The sequence below is a fragment of the Abramis brama genome (assembly GCF_963993115.1).
Source record: "Abramis brama genome assembly, chromosome: 6".
Lineage (NCBI taxonomy): Eukaryota > Metazoa > Chordata > Actinopteri > Cypriniformes > Leuciscidae > Abramis > Abramis brama.
The window spans coordinates 42,767,320-42,779,878 of record NC_139968.1 but is presented as its reverse complement, the minus strand read 5'-3'; the positions used below and the strand labels follow the sequence as shown (position 1 = coordinate 42,779,878).

Here is a 12,559-nt window from a genome sequence, read left to right as displayed (position 1 = left end):
TGGGTCAAGTGACGCATTACGAGTAAACTGTATAGATAGTACGTTCTAACGTAACCTCATGAGCACTGCGTAACTTGCCTTGCTATCATGCTGCACACTTCAGTCGAATTAACCTGAGTTCCTATGGCAGAATGATTGCATTATATTATAGAGGGGTAGTGTTAACATATCATATCTATTCTATAGAAAAGAATTGTAGAAGTAGTTTGAATACTATACAAGCCATATGTGTTTTTGCATATGTGACTACAAAGGTCAACAAGAGAAGTGTGCAGCCACTGAGCAGTTTTTGCTTAGTCAGGGATTTTCCAGTAAACAGGTGATGTGAAAGATTAAGATCATTGTTAAGAGGTGTCACATGAGAGACTGTTCAAAACAGGAGAAACAATCAAAACAGTTGTTATATTACCTTGGCATTAAATTACAAAAGAAAAACTAGTAAACACTGCTGTGAGGGTGTTTCTGAGGGAGTGACGGTTAATTTGACATCTTTCTCTCTTCTGACTGCTGTAATCAATCTCTCTATATTTCCCCTTTTGGAAAGTCGTGGAAACGCTATTGGATCAAATGAAAACTCCAAAAAATTATACTTGCTGTAGTTTTGATATTTTCATTTGAGCTCCATCAGATGAGGCCGTTTACTGCCGTTTTTCAGGGACTTATTCACAATACAGCACACTAATTTCTTACATAAAATTACTATTCCTCCAGGGGGTGCTTGACATAATAAATGTAAGAAAACACTCTTAAACCTTAGAGTGAGAAAGCTTTATTGCTAAAGGCAAGCAAACACAGAGTAAATATACAGCAGTCGTAGTAAATTGATATCTGTGTCTTGTAGAGAAATATAAACAAAAAAAGCCTTTCAAATTGGATTTTTTTAAATCTGACACTGAAAGAGAGAGCACAAGCACAAATAATCATCAGTATTTATGACAAAAACACTAGAGGAACAAGAACACACTTGAAGTTCAGTGTTCTGCTTTAGATTTCAATACTTTCTGAAAAAGATAAACATAAAAGGCATAAATTATTAAAACTCACAAATATATATGAAAAATTGGTTTGTGAGAAATTACATCAATTAGGTACCTGATGTTTGAATGTGTGCTTGATCTTTTTCAGCTCTTCTGGATCTGATCTCATAAACCACAATAATGACAGTAGCCACGCCCACCAGAGCAGAGAGGACCAATCGGATCACAGCTTCAGTAGGACCACAACAGTTGTTCTCAGAGTCTGAGAAATAAAAACATCAAACTGAGATCAGATCAGTCAATAAACTTTAATATCAAAAGTAAAGCATTTAAACAACTTGATATAGAAAGTTAAACATAAACCTAGATGCTACTGATGTAAAATAAAATGCTAATTAGTATTTTTAACTAATTAATCATGATAAGGTGACTTGACTTGTCACGTCTCATGCCCAGCAATTACGAAAGGCCGTCCTTATCCTCATCCTTAAGGCTCCCCAGAACACAGCAAGGGATGAGAAGACGTTGTCCACTGCAGCGTGTGGATCATTATAAGTCTTGCTTGATGATAGGCTTCTTGCAGAAGGTTGACTGAAGGAAAAGTTTCTGAGTGAATGAAGTTCAAGCTCCACCTTATACAGTGTGGGAAGCCCGTCCATATTTCGGGTGTTACCGCCGTGATTAAATACACTGTAAACCCGAACAGAACTACGTCACAGTTACTCTAACCAACGTTATCAGAAGAATCCATTCAACATTGGCGAACACTCGCAAGCGACCGGAGCAAACTCAATGGAACAACTTGTAATTAAATCAAACATCTGTGAACATTTCTTATATGCTTTTTGATTGTTTGAATATCATGATGAAGACATGTTTCAATCATTGGCAAACGCTGTTTTCAGGCAGAACAGTAAAGCTGTGCTTCCCCAGTGCTTTTGATTGCACATTTTGAATGCTATTTTAGAGTCACTGCTTAGAGTGTAATTTTAACGTCAAAACAGGGCAATAATGTTAACGTCTTGAGACTCCCCTGCTTCACAGAATAATATTGATATGCTAAAGCCGCCCCCGCGTTCAAAATGTGAGTATTCTGAACTTATCGGGTTTTAGTACTTGGAGGAAGGGGTTTTCCATAAGCGTTAGCAAACGCAATGCCGAGGTGAACCGAATTGAAAGAGAAATGAAATTTAACTCACCGTAGAAAGTGAGAATGAAAATCATCTTCATATAGTTGATGTCAAGTTCATAAACTCCAGAGTCTGTGGTTGTGGTGTTTGTGATGGTCAGAGATCCAGTTTGATTGTCCAGCTTCAGTCTGTCTCTGAATCTCCCATCAAGAACATCATCATATACAGTGATTCTGTCGGCCTGTTTATTGATTTCTGCTATTACAGGTCCATATTCAAAACTCCACTGAATCCGATCGTCATCCTTCATTTCAGTAAGATCATTGTGTAGAGTGACAAAATCTCCCTTATTTACTGATATTTCCTTCACTACTGTCTCACAAAACACACACAGAACAAACAGAAACAGTTTTTTTTTTTTTGTCATTTGATGGTTTACTAAAATAAATAGTTTGAAGTTTAAATTGGAAATGAATATCAAACAACAAAAGCAAAATGGAGTTTGGAATAATAATTGTATTTCTGTACTGATTAAAACATAAAACCGGTGAAATAAATGTTTAACTCACCAGAGACTGTGAGATCGAAACTCTTTCTTGCACTGTTGGTCAGTATTTTATAATATCCAGCATGTTTCATTGTGGTGTTTGTGATGGTCAGAGATCCAGTTTGTTTGGCCAGCTTCAGTCTGTCTCTGAATCTCCCATCAAGAACATCATCATATACAGTGATTCTGTCGGACCGTTTATTGATTTCAGCTATTACAGTGATGCTATATCCAAACTTCCACTGGATCAGATCATCATCCATCATTTCAGTGTCAGAGTTTAGAGTGACTGAATCTCCCTCTTTCACTGACACTAGCCAAACACCATTAACTCCAAACACTCCTGAAGAACAGAGTTTTTCACAGATTAAAGCTTTAAAATCACTTGATGTTTTAATGAAGCTTCACTAAAATACATTTAATCATTTAACTGTGAAATTAATAATATTTTGCAACAGCACAAACCAGTAGAGGCTCCTGGCTGTAAATTTAGGTAGGGCAGATTCCGGGTCTTAGTTTATGATAAACACTTTGTAAGCTTTATATCCAAATCGATGAACACATCAGAAACACACTTTTGGCAGAATTCTAATGTCCTTGCGTTATTCCGCCTGAGGGTGGCGCTCTAATGATGATTGACAGACTTTACACACGACAAACGCATAGAAATGCCATTATGTAGTATTTATTGCGTCCAAATGTTGTTTTAAAAAATTGCAAGTTGTGTGGCCTAATTCCAGTGAGGAAAACAAAGTCATGTTTATTCTCAGAACAAACATAAAACAAACACAAAAGAACTGCTGTAAATAAAGGCTATTCACATAAGCTGGTTTAAATTAAAGGGTTTTAATTTCATACTGTATGCTACTCCATATAAAAAGTAATTGTTTACGTAATGCATGTTTACATCTGATTACATAATGCACATTACTTATAATGCATAACTTAACTCATAACATCAACAAAGTAATCTGATTGCGTTGTGTATGTTACTTGTAATGCGTTACCCAACACTGCTCATTTCAAATGAGATTGAAAACACCTGATCGCTAGGTTTTCTCAGAGGAGAGCTATGCTAGAAATGTGTCCATCTTGAACATAATCAGAATTAAGGATAATTAAATTTACCCAGAATTAAGGGGAATAAAGGCTAATAAGGGTAAATTGACATATTCCGGTAAACTGGAGGGAGCATCTGTGTTGGGTTTCCACAGTTGAACCTTGACAGGCTGTAGAGATCTCTGATGGAATCACGTCCTCATGTTCTGATATCAAAGATACTTGAAGTTCAACTTGTATGAAGTTCAATTGGCTAAAGGCTGCTTCTGTTCTGTTTACTCTAAGTGGGGGTTTTTGCTGCTCTTATCCATGCTATCGGCTGCATGGATGCACAGGGAGTTCTCGCCCAGAACAGAACCATACCACCAATCCAAACTATATGCTAATGCTCTATCATATTTGATGATAGTGGTCCCTCCTGACAGAAATATTTTATTTAATGAAATCAATCCCTAATAACTGAGTATAAACCTGAATTTAAACTTTTAATAAAAAAAATTAAAAATGTCAACAGATTAATTACCTCTATATGAGAATAACAGTGAATATTTTTTTAACCACATGATATCAGAACAGAAACAACTGAAGCCATTAAAACACATTTAAACTCACCATCCAGACGCCAGAAACACAAGCAGAGCAAAACAGGGAGAAACATCTTCATCGGTTTCAGTCCACAAATATGAAAAGACAAACTCTTCAAAACTGGTTCAGTGATAAACAGACGCACTGATGTGAAGCTGCTCTGTAGTAAAGTGAAGTGAAACTCCACCATCAGCTAAAATAACTGCACATCTTTACGTGTTAATGGGTGTGACTGTCTAACTCTTTCTCTGCTGATTAATTCACACTCTGAACATTGTCAGTTTGTCACTTTGAGCTCCAGTATAGCCTCAATTCCTGTAAGTCAATGGTGACACTTTCAACAAAAATAAACTGACCGATAACATGTTAAAAACATCTTAAAGTAACAGTTTGATCTTGTCATGAGATCCTGTGAGTGTTTGGCTCTGCTCTCTCCTGTAACTCTCTTCAGGACGTTTGTTGTTCATTTCTGATCAAATGTCTCGATTGTTTCTCCTCTCAGACTGATTTCAGAGTTTCTCTAATGGTTTTATGGAGCAGGAACAGATCGCCTGCTATAACTGAGTGTATGAAAGTGTCCTCTGATATCTTCATATGATTAATATTCAACAGCTATGGATAATGACGCTGATGTGATGCTCTAAATGTTCACTTTGTTCAGAGTGAACACGCGTTAGTGAGACGCTCACACAAAAACACTGAAACTGTGCAACAATTTCTCACACGGCTCAGTGAGAATTTCTCAACCACAATTTCACAACAATTTCTCAACCACTGGTGGTGGTTGAGGAGAGATCCCCTGACATGATTGTAAAGCGCTTTGGGTGTACAGTAGTACATATGAAAGCGCTATATAAATGCCCGATTCTATTCTATTCTCAGACAAGCTGCTAAAGACTGTGACGTCAGAGCTGACAAAGATAATCAGTTACGAGATGCTGTTTTGAGCAAATGTTTGGATATGAGGAGGGCAAATAAAGCAATGATTCGGGGCTGATGCCCAATTCACCTCTAGACGAGCTTCTTCAAGGTATGAACGGCTCCACTGAGTTCAGAAAGCGTGATCTGAAATGGGGTTTCGATCAACTGGATCTTACAGCACAGTCCAGAGGAATCACAACATCTGCTGTTCATAACGGGACATATCGATACAAGAGAGCGTGTCGTCGGCCAGCGAGCAAAATCAACATGAAGTCACATCAGCACTCGCAGGCATTGAGGGAGTGGAGAATATCTCTGATGATATTATTATACTTGCTCCAAACCAACAGACACATGATCAGAGACGACATGCAGTCTAGCGGAGGCTCGTAGACTGTGGATTGACACTCAACATAATACAATGTGAACAAGCTAGTGTTTATGGTAATGTTTCTTTCTGAAAAGGGGATTGACCGACCGCTGAAAGGGTTCATGCTGTGGTTGAGGCCAGAGAAACACAGAAGTTGGCTTCACCGTCACAGGGCTAGAGATTCACAGCTTGAGGTGGAGGAACAAGATCTGATAGGACAAGAAAAGACCAAGATCCATAAACTATTGTGTCCAAAAAGAAATTATGTTCATGATATAAGAGTAATACCATGTTTGTGAAGAAATTATGTAGTGAGAAAGCAACCGACCCTCCAGCTGAACAGCAAAACCAATCAGAACTAGTCGAGTCAGTGACAGAAGATACTGAGTAGACAACTCCTGATAACATGTCAGTTCAGGGTGAGCCACTAGATGGCGCTCTGCTGAAATTGATCAAATATACATAAAGTTAGATTTCCTCCAGGAGGCGCTGGACATAATAAATGTAATAAAACATGGAGAGACTCTTGAACCTCAGAGTGACAAAACTATTGATAAGTTCAATATCACATTTGCAATCGTGCCAATGTTCAGGAAAACAACACTCGCTCATGTGATATTGCTTAACTTGGGCTTGTGACATAAGCATAAAAATATATGAAAAGTCAAAAATATTTGATCCTCATATCTTTATATCTTATGAATGCAGACTTTGGTATTTTGGCAAATCTGACAGATCTGACAAATCTGGCAATCAAAATAAGACTTTTGACACACGTGTTAGTTTACCTTGGTCTTCTCTTCTGTGTAGAGGCGTGGATCAATGTTTCCCTGAAATACAAGTATGACAAGCATACACTATAATCCTGTATACTAACAGTAACAAGGGTCAGAAAAAAAAAAAACATTCAAAAGAATTCTAAAGATTGAGTCAAAATATTCCAAGATTTTAGTGAACCACAAGTCTCCAAAAAAAAGCCTCTGAACCACTGAGCGCCTCCTGCTGGATAAACTGACGATCTATCAGAAAAAGAATGTACAATTAATGAGTAATCAACTAATAATGTTGCAGGAGACCCGGCCGACAGATTAACTAACGCCGGTTTCACACACACTCCGTGTGCAGTGTGTATGCAGTGCAGGAGCAGCACGCGCTGTTGTGCTTTCACATGTGCTGCGTTTGCAGTGCGCAACTGATCGACGGCTGTACCACAAACACAACATTTCTCTATTTCAAATCACTGTTTTTATTATCAGCGTCTTTTATAAAATAATATAAAAAAGTTTCACCATTGCAAGTCTATTTGTACACAGTAGTTATAGGTCCACACGCTTTCACGTTTAAAGTCAATACACTTAAAAAACGTATTAGGCCTATTCAATGCATTACTTCTATATAGATTTATATATTAAAGGGATGCTTCAGAGTAATTTCAACCTAGTGTCCTTTGCACCATGACCTCAAGCCATCAGACAAGTGTTATTTAAATAAACTCCTGATGTACTTACAAACTTTCCAATGCCTCGTTTTATGGAGTGGATCCTTGCTGTCCTGGTTGGTGTTAGTGTTGTGGACCTCAGTTACACAGTGAGGTTGTGGTCAACTGATGGGTCTGTAGGAGATACAAGGATCTCCATCTTTGCACGGCTGACCTGTAGATGATGCTCCTTCATCCAGGCAGAAATGTCTGAATACAAGCTGACGGGATCATCAGGTGGAAATTACAGATAGAGCTTCATGTCTTCTGCATAGCAGTGGTAGTGTCACGGTATTGAGAGAAGCAGACAGGTGAGTAGTTCAATAACAGGTTTTATTTGAACAGAGGCACAGAGTGGAACAGCAGAGATGACTGGTGAGTGGATATTGAAGAACTTGAACTAGATAATGAACTTAACTGGATGGTGATCTTGATCTCTTGTATGTAGATGATGTGGATACAGCGGGCGGATGATGGAAGATGGATAGTAATGTGACATTTGAACCGAGGCGTCGGAGCTTGTGTCGAGAAAAAATGGGTGTGCCAGATGAAGCCGCAACTCGAGGCTTGTGTCGTTAACGTGAAAATCACTAATGACAAACGAGGCCTCGGTTTGTGTGTATACGTCATCGGTTTGGTCTGAGTGTCGCTTCTGGATAAAAGGCGGTTCGAAACTCGCGCCACCTTGTGGGTGTTGTCAGGAGTAGTAGAAGCAGTTGTAGTAATGTCAGAGAGTTAGATAACTATCATTGTCATTGTCGTTATTGTGTCATATATGTTTTACGGCTGTATATTATTACATTATCAGGTTAGAATAGTTATAGTATATTGTTATTATTAATTATAGTAGCTATATTATAGTTTTGTTATATTAATTAGATAAGATTATTTGGATTGCTCTGGATTTTTGGATCTGGACTGGACTGCTTTTTGATTTGGATTGCCCTTTTGGATTTGTTTGCTTTTTGTGACCTCTTCCTTTTTCCTGGTAATGGACCAGCACGAAAGAGGAGATCCTCCCCTGTCTGGACTCAACAGAAGCTTCACTGTCCTCATTTATACCAGCTGGCACTGGCATTATTATGTTCCCCTGCATCCTCTGTTCCTTGTGAAAGGATCTTTTCCAAGGCTGGAGAGATTTTGTCCGAGAAGAGGAATCATCTAAACCCCAACACACTTGAAATAATTCTGTTTCTCAATAAAAATCTACTGTAATCCTTCCTTCCAGACTATTCTGTTGCAGTTTACTTTATTACGCTCCCTCCAACATAAGCACTGCACCCAACACAGTGTCACTGTTGTGGTTCATACTGTCACTATCCAAACAATTTATGAATAATTAACTGTGTGTGTGACTCTGCACAAGTACATTCAGACAGAGAAAGATTCATATTTTATATTATACACAGGTAATGGACAAATGTTTGCTCATTTTTTATTATTGCAAATGAAAGGTTACAGACATTAACAGTGAGTACAAAATAAATATTTTTATTTATAAAAACATTTTATAAAATATATATTTTTATAAAAAATATATTTTTATAAAATTGGGGGGGGGGGGGGGGGAGGCACTGGTTCAGAATTAATTAATTTGTCTGCTATTTCTTTACACAGTAGCTAGATGTCACTAGTGAGCAATGCTGAATGAAGCTTCGAGTAATGAACCTTTGGCTGAAGCAATGGGCTGCGAGGTCTCAGTGGTTCAGGAAGCCTCATTTTGCCATCACTAAAGATGGATGATGGAAGATGGATGATGGATAGGCTACAGCGGGCTGAAGACGGATGACGGAACACCGAAGAGGAATCTTCGAGGTAAGTCGCAAACTGGTAAGTGTTTGGTTAGAGTCTGTGAGATCACGTCGGGACAAGACCAGACCACGAAGTGAAGGAGAAGTGCCTCTTTATAGTGTGTAGATGATGATGTGCAGGTGCTGATGTAATCAGGTGATCCGGTGATGGCTGATAGTGCGCAGTTGAGAAACAAGAGGGATGCTGGAACGTGTAGTGCCGTTGAGGTGTGTGACAGGTTGGAGAAGCCATGCACATTTATGATCATTCCCAAAACAGTGGTAATGTTGACTGCTTTGATTGGAATTCTAACTTCATTTTCTACTATATGGTTGTTAAGGTTGTTTGTTGTACAACTTTTAGAAAAAAATTTTTTTTCGAGACCGAAGGTAAGCTGTACCAGAAATATTTTATTCTTACAGCTTTAACTAAATGTTACACTGGTTCAGTTCTATACAGAAGAGAACATGACATTTTTCACATTGGTCTGCAGAAAAACAGCGACGGGCCGAATGGAAATGTAATGGACTCTCTGACAGTAGATGGCGCTTATGGATCAGCAGAAATAAAGCTGTTTCACTGGTAACCTCTGAACACAATGCAGCGTTGTGCTTATAAAAACACAGTCCAGCTCAAAAGATTTCTTTAACTTCACTGTAGTTTGCCAACATACAAGCTAGCTATAGTTGCAATGTGTTATTTAGCTAACTTCAAAACTTCTACGCTTTCATCTGAGGACGTTTCGCCCGATGCCTTTTTGTCATATGACTGAGATCTGAGGATGTCCTTAAATGTACATCGTACTGTCAAATAGTGCCATATTTAAGGGAAAAGGGTTTCGAATTTCGGACACAGCCATGATTGTTGGTGCCAGACTGACTGGTCTCAGTATTTAATTAACTGCTGATTTACTGGGATTTTCACACACAACCATCTCTAGGGTTCACAGAGAATGGTCAGAAAAAGTGTAAATATCCAGTGAGCTGTTGTTAGTTTGAGTTCACTCCTCGTGTCATGTTTTGTTCAGTGATTTGAATAAAATATTTCTCAGTGCAGTCTCAACAGCTGTGTCCCAATGTTGAAGGCTGCATCCTCTGAAGGACGCACCATGTAGCCTTCCTAGGATTTCCTAATTGTGCAACCAGGTGTTCCCGATCACCGCTCCTGGCGTCAAGCAACGGTGCGAGAGGACAGCTGCCATCCTGATCATTCATTTTGATAATTGAGTAAACAGCTATGGAGCCAGAATTGGCTATTGTCATTTTTATGTTTTATATTTTACTGGAGGACATGGTGAGAATTTTTCATGTATTTTCGGTTTAGCCCTGTTTGAATACAAAACCCAATTGAATATAAAAAGTCCATTTCTCGCGCTCGTCATCTGCAGCTGTCACGGTTGCCAGGCGACAAGAACATTCCTTCGTAGGCTAGACCGGTCCGAGCGCTTCAGATGCGCCCTTATGGGACGCTGCTGTAGTTAGCAACAATTTGTTAATATTGTGACAATAAGCCTACATTTTGTTACTTTAATTTTCGGAACTGCATATTTCGTTAAGTATTCACTTACAAATGTGAAGTAACCTACTGAAGTACTTTTTTCCCTCTCATCACAATATGATTACATTTAACTACACAAAAGTATATAATGTAACAACCAGATATTACTGTATATTGAAAATATACAGAAGTAAAATGCAACATAGCCTACGCAGTAATGCAGTAGTAGCCTAATATAAATGCAGTAGTTATTAAAAGTACTTTTTTTCAGAAAGCCGTCGATTGAATCAGCCCTGCAAACCTGTTGGTAGACAACTTAGTGGATAGTGGAAATATGCACTCAAACGCTCTGGAGACCATCCCAGATGATGTCCCACCAGCAGGAGGCCTTACCAGGGGCAGCCCATCCTGGTCCAGCAGCTCAGCTCAATAGAGTCTACATCATTTTTTCTTATTTTATGTATTGTAAAATACAATTTTGATGTATGAAAAATACAATTAAATGTTTATGTTGATTTTGATATGTTTAACGTATTTTGTAAATAGTTGGAAAAAGTACTTTAATGTAGCCTATAGAACAAATGATTTTCATTTACCAATGTTATTTGAAAAAAATAAAAAGGTATATAATTTGTTTCATGCAGAAAGTATTACCGTCATTACAAAAATAAACAATGTCCAGAACAATTCATTCTCTTTTATTTACACAAATAAAGTTGCATAAAAATAAATGTACATCATTTTTCTTTTAAAAAATAAAAGTGAAAAAAGTTAAACAAGAATATTGTAGAAAATGTATATATTTTTCAATCATTCTTTCAAGAAGAGAAAACAGCCTGTCCATCCTCTCCCTACTTTCCTGTGCTCTCCTCGCCTCTGCCTCCCTCTGTAGTTGCATTTCTTCTCTGATCAAGTCCAAAAACCCGTCCTGTCTCGCCGCCTTCGTGCTGGTGCTGGTGCTCCTGCTGGTGCTACTGGTGGTGCTGGTGCTGGTGCTGCTGCCCCTGGCTCCTCCTCACCGTGGGCACCCACTGCTGAACTCGGCCTTGGAGTGTCCTCAGGGATTGAGGCGATGAGGACGGGGGTTGGTGCAATGCCTCTGTCCCAACACCTCATCCATGAGGACAAACCAGGGCCAAGTTTCAGCAGTGGGTTTCCCACTCACACCCTCTCATGTCCCAGGACACTTGCAATCCTAAAGGCAGAGCAAATGAACCATGGCTTGTTAACAACAACAGGACAATACATTTTTAGCAAAGATGTGTGTATTACTTTTCTTTATATATATATATATATATAAACCCATTTTTTCCTGAATTGTTCTAAAAAAGCAGAAAAGGGTACTTAACACAGGGGAGCAATCTTAAGTGCATTGTTAACACTGCAAAATATGACACATCAAGACATGCATACAAAATACTTAAGAAATCATATTTCTGTATACTAAAATTTGGTTAAAACCACATAGCTTGCATGACAGCACTACAAAAACACATAAAAGTGAAATCCCATTGCCTTATCTACTGCTTTTCTTATTGTTTTGGGCTTTATTGGGTGAGTGATATTTCTTATAATACACAAGTGCAAATATTACAAATAGGTCGTTAAACTAATAACGTTATTACCACAAGTTTTGCCTAAAACTACCTGATAAATGTAGCCAAATAAATAAATAAATGCTGTCGTCAACGGCGCACAATGACTTATGGGGTAGAATAGGCCGCTAAGTGTCCATTTATGTATCCTTCTTTTCACGGGGAAACAAAGGGTGCATTTGGCGTCGCTTTTGAATCAGGGAAGCCTTCATCGCGGCGCGATGACGCAACCGGCCTTCGAATATGGCCTTCCAAGGATGCAGCCTTTGAATTGGGACGTCCTTCGTCGCACCGCTGTGACGCAATCGGCCTTCAAATACGGCCATCCGGCCTTCAAATACGGCCTTTGAAGGATGCAGCCTTCACTTTGGGACACAGCTAACATGTCTGTTTATTTTCTCTGAACACTTCAACATGTGGTTTTATTCTTCATTACGTGTTTCACAGTGTTCGTCACATAATACTGAACACAGCGCCGTCTAGTGGCTTTCTTGAGTAACAGACACAATCACTGGATCTCATTACAGAGACTGAGTAAATAACTCCTGATAACATGTGAGTTCAGGGTGAGCCACTAGATGGAGGTGTTGCTCCTCAGACGAGACCACAG

The 12,559-nt window shown here is 38.8% G+C and overlaps 1 protein-coding gene across 2 annotated transcripts; it reads right to left on the bottom strand.

Moving 5' to 3' along the window:
* Window positions 1-753: 753 nt before the first annotated feature.
* Window positions 754-4,782, bottom strand: LOC311084596 (uncharacterized protein). Of its 2 annotated transcripts, XM_084116749.1 has the most exons (5): window positions 4,326-4,763; window positions 2,677-2,997; window positions 2,177-2,479; window positions 1,093-1,239; window positions 754-1,001 (listed from the first exon to the last, which is right to left on the bottom strand). In XM_084116749.1, the coding sequence occupies exons 1-5, from the start codon at window positions 4,486-4,488 to the stop codon at window positions 985-987; spliced, it is 951 nt and encodes a 316-aa protein (XP_083972875.1). In that variant the 5' UTR covers window positions 4,489-4,763; the 3' UTR covers window positions 754-984. The 2 variants fall into 2 exon arrangements, with proteins under 2 accessions (XP_083972875.1, XP_083972874.1); XM_084116748.1 differs by lacking the exons at window positions 754-1,001; window positions 1,093-1,239 and adding an exon at window positions 1,283-1,667 and having other exon boundaries at window positions 4,326-4,782.
* Between the last annotated feature and the right edge of the window lie 7,777 nt (window positions 4,783-12,559).

What these genes read in the sequence shown, in the direction of transcription:
- LOC311084596 (XM_084116748.1), bottom strand. Translation starts at nt 4,488, where the DNA reads ATGGTGGAGTTTCACTTCACTTTACTACAGAGCAGCTTCACATCAGTG. An exon ending in GTGTTTCTGGCGTCTGGATG is followed by an intron (nt 2,998 to 4,325) that starts GTGAGTTTAAAT and finishes TCTGTTCTTCAG; the next exon opens with GAGTGTTTGGAGTTAATGGT. An exon ending in TTTCGATCTCACAGTCTCTG is followed by an intron (nt 2,480 to 2,676) that starts GTGAGTTAAACA and finishes TTTGTGAGACAG; the next exon opens with TAGTGAAGGAAATATCAGTA.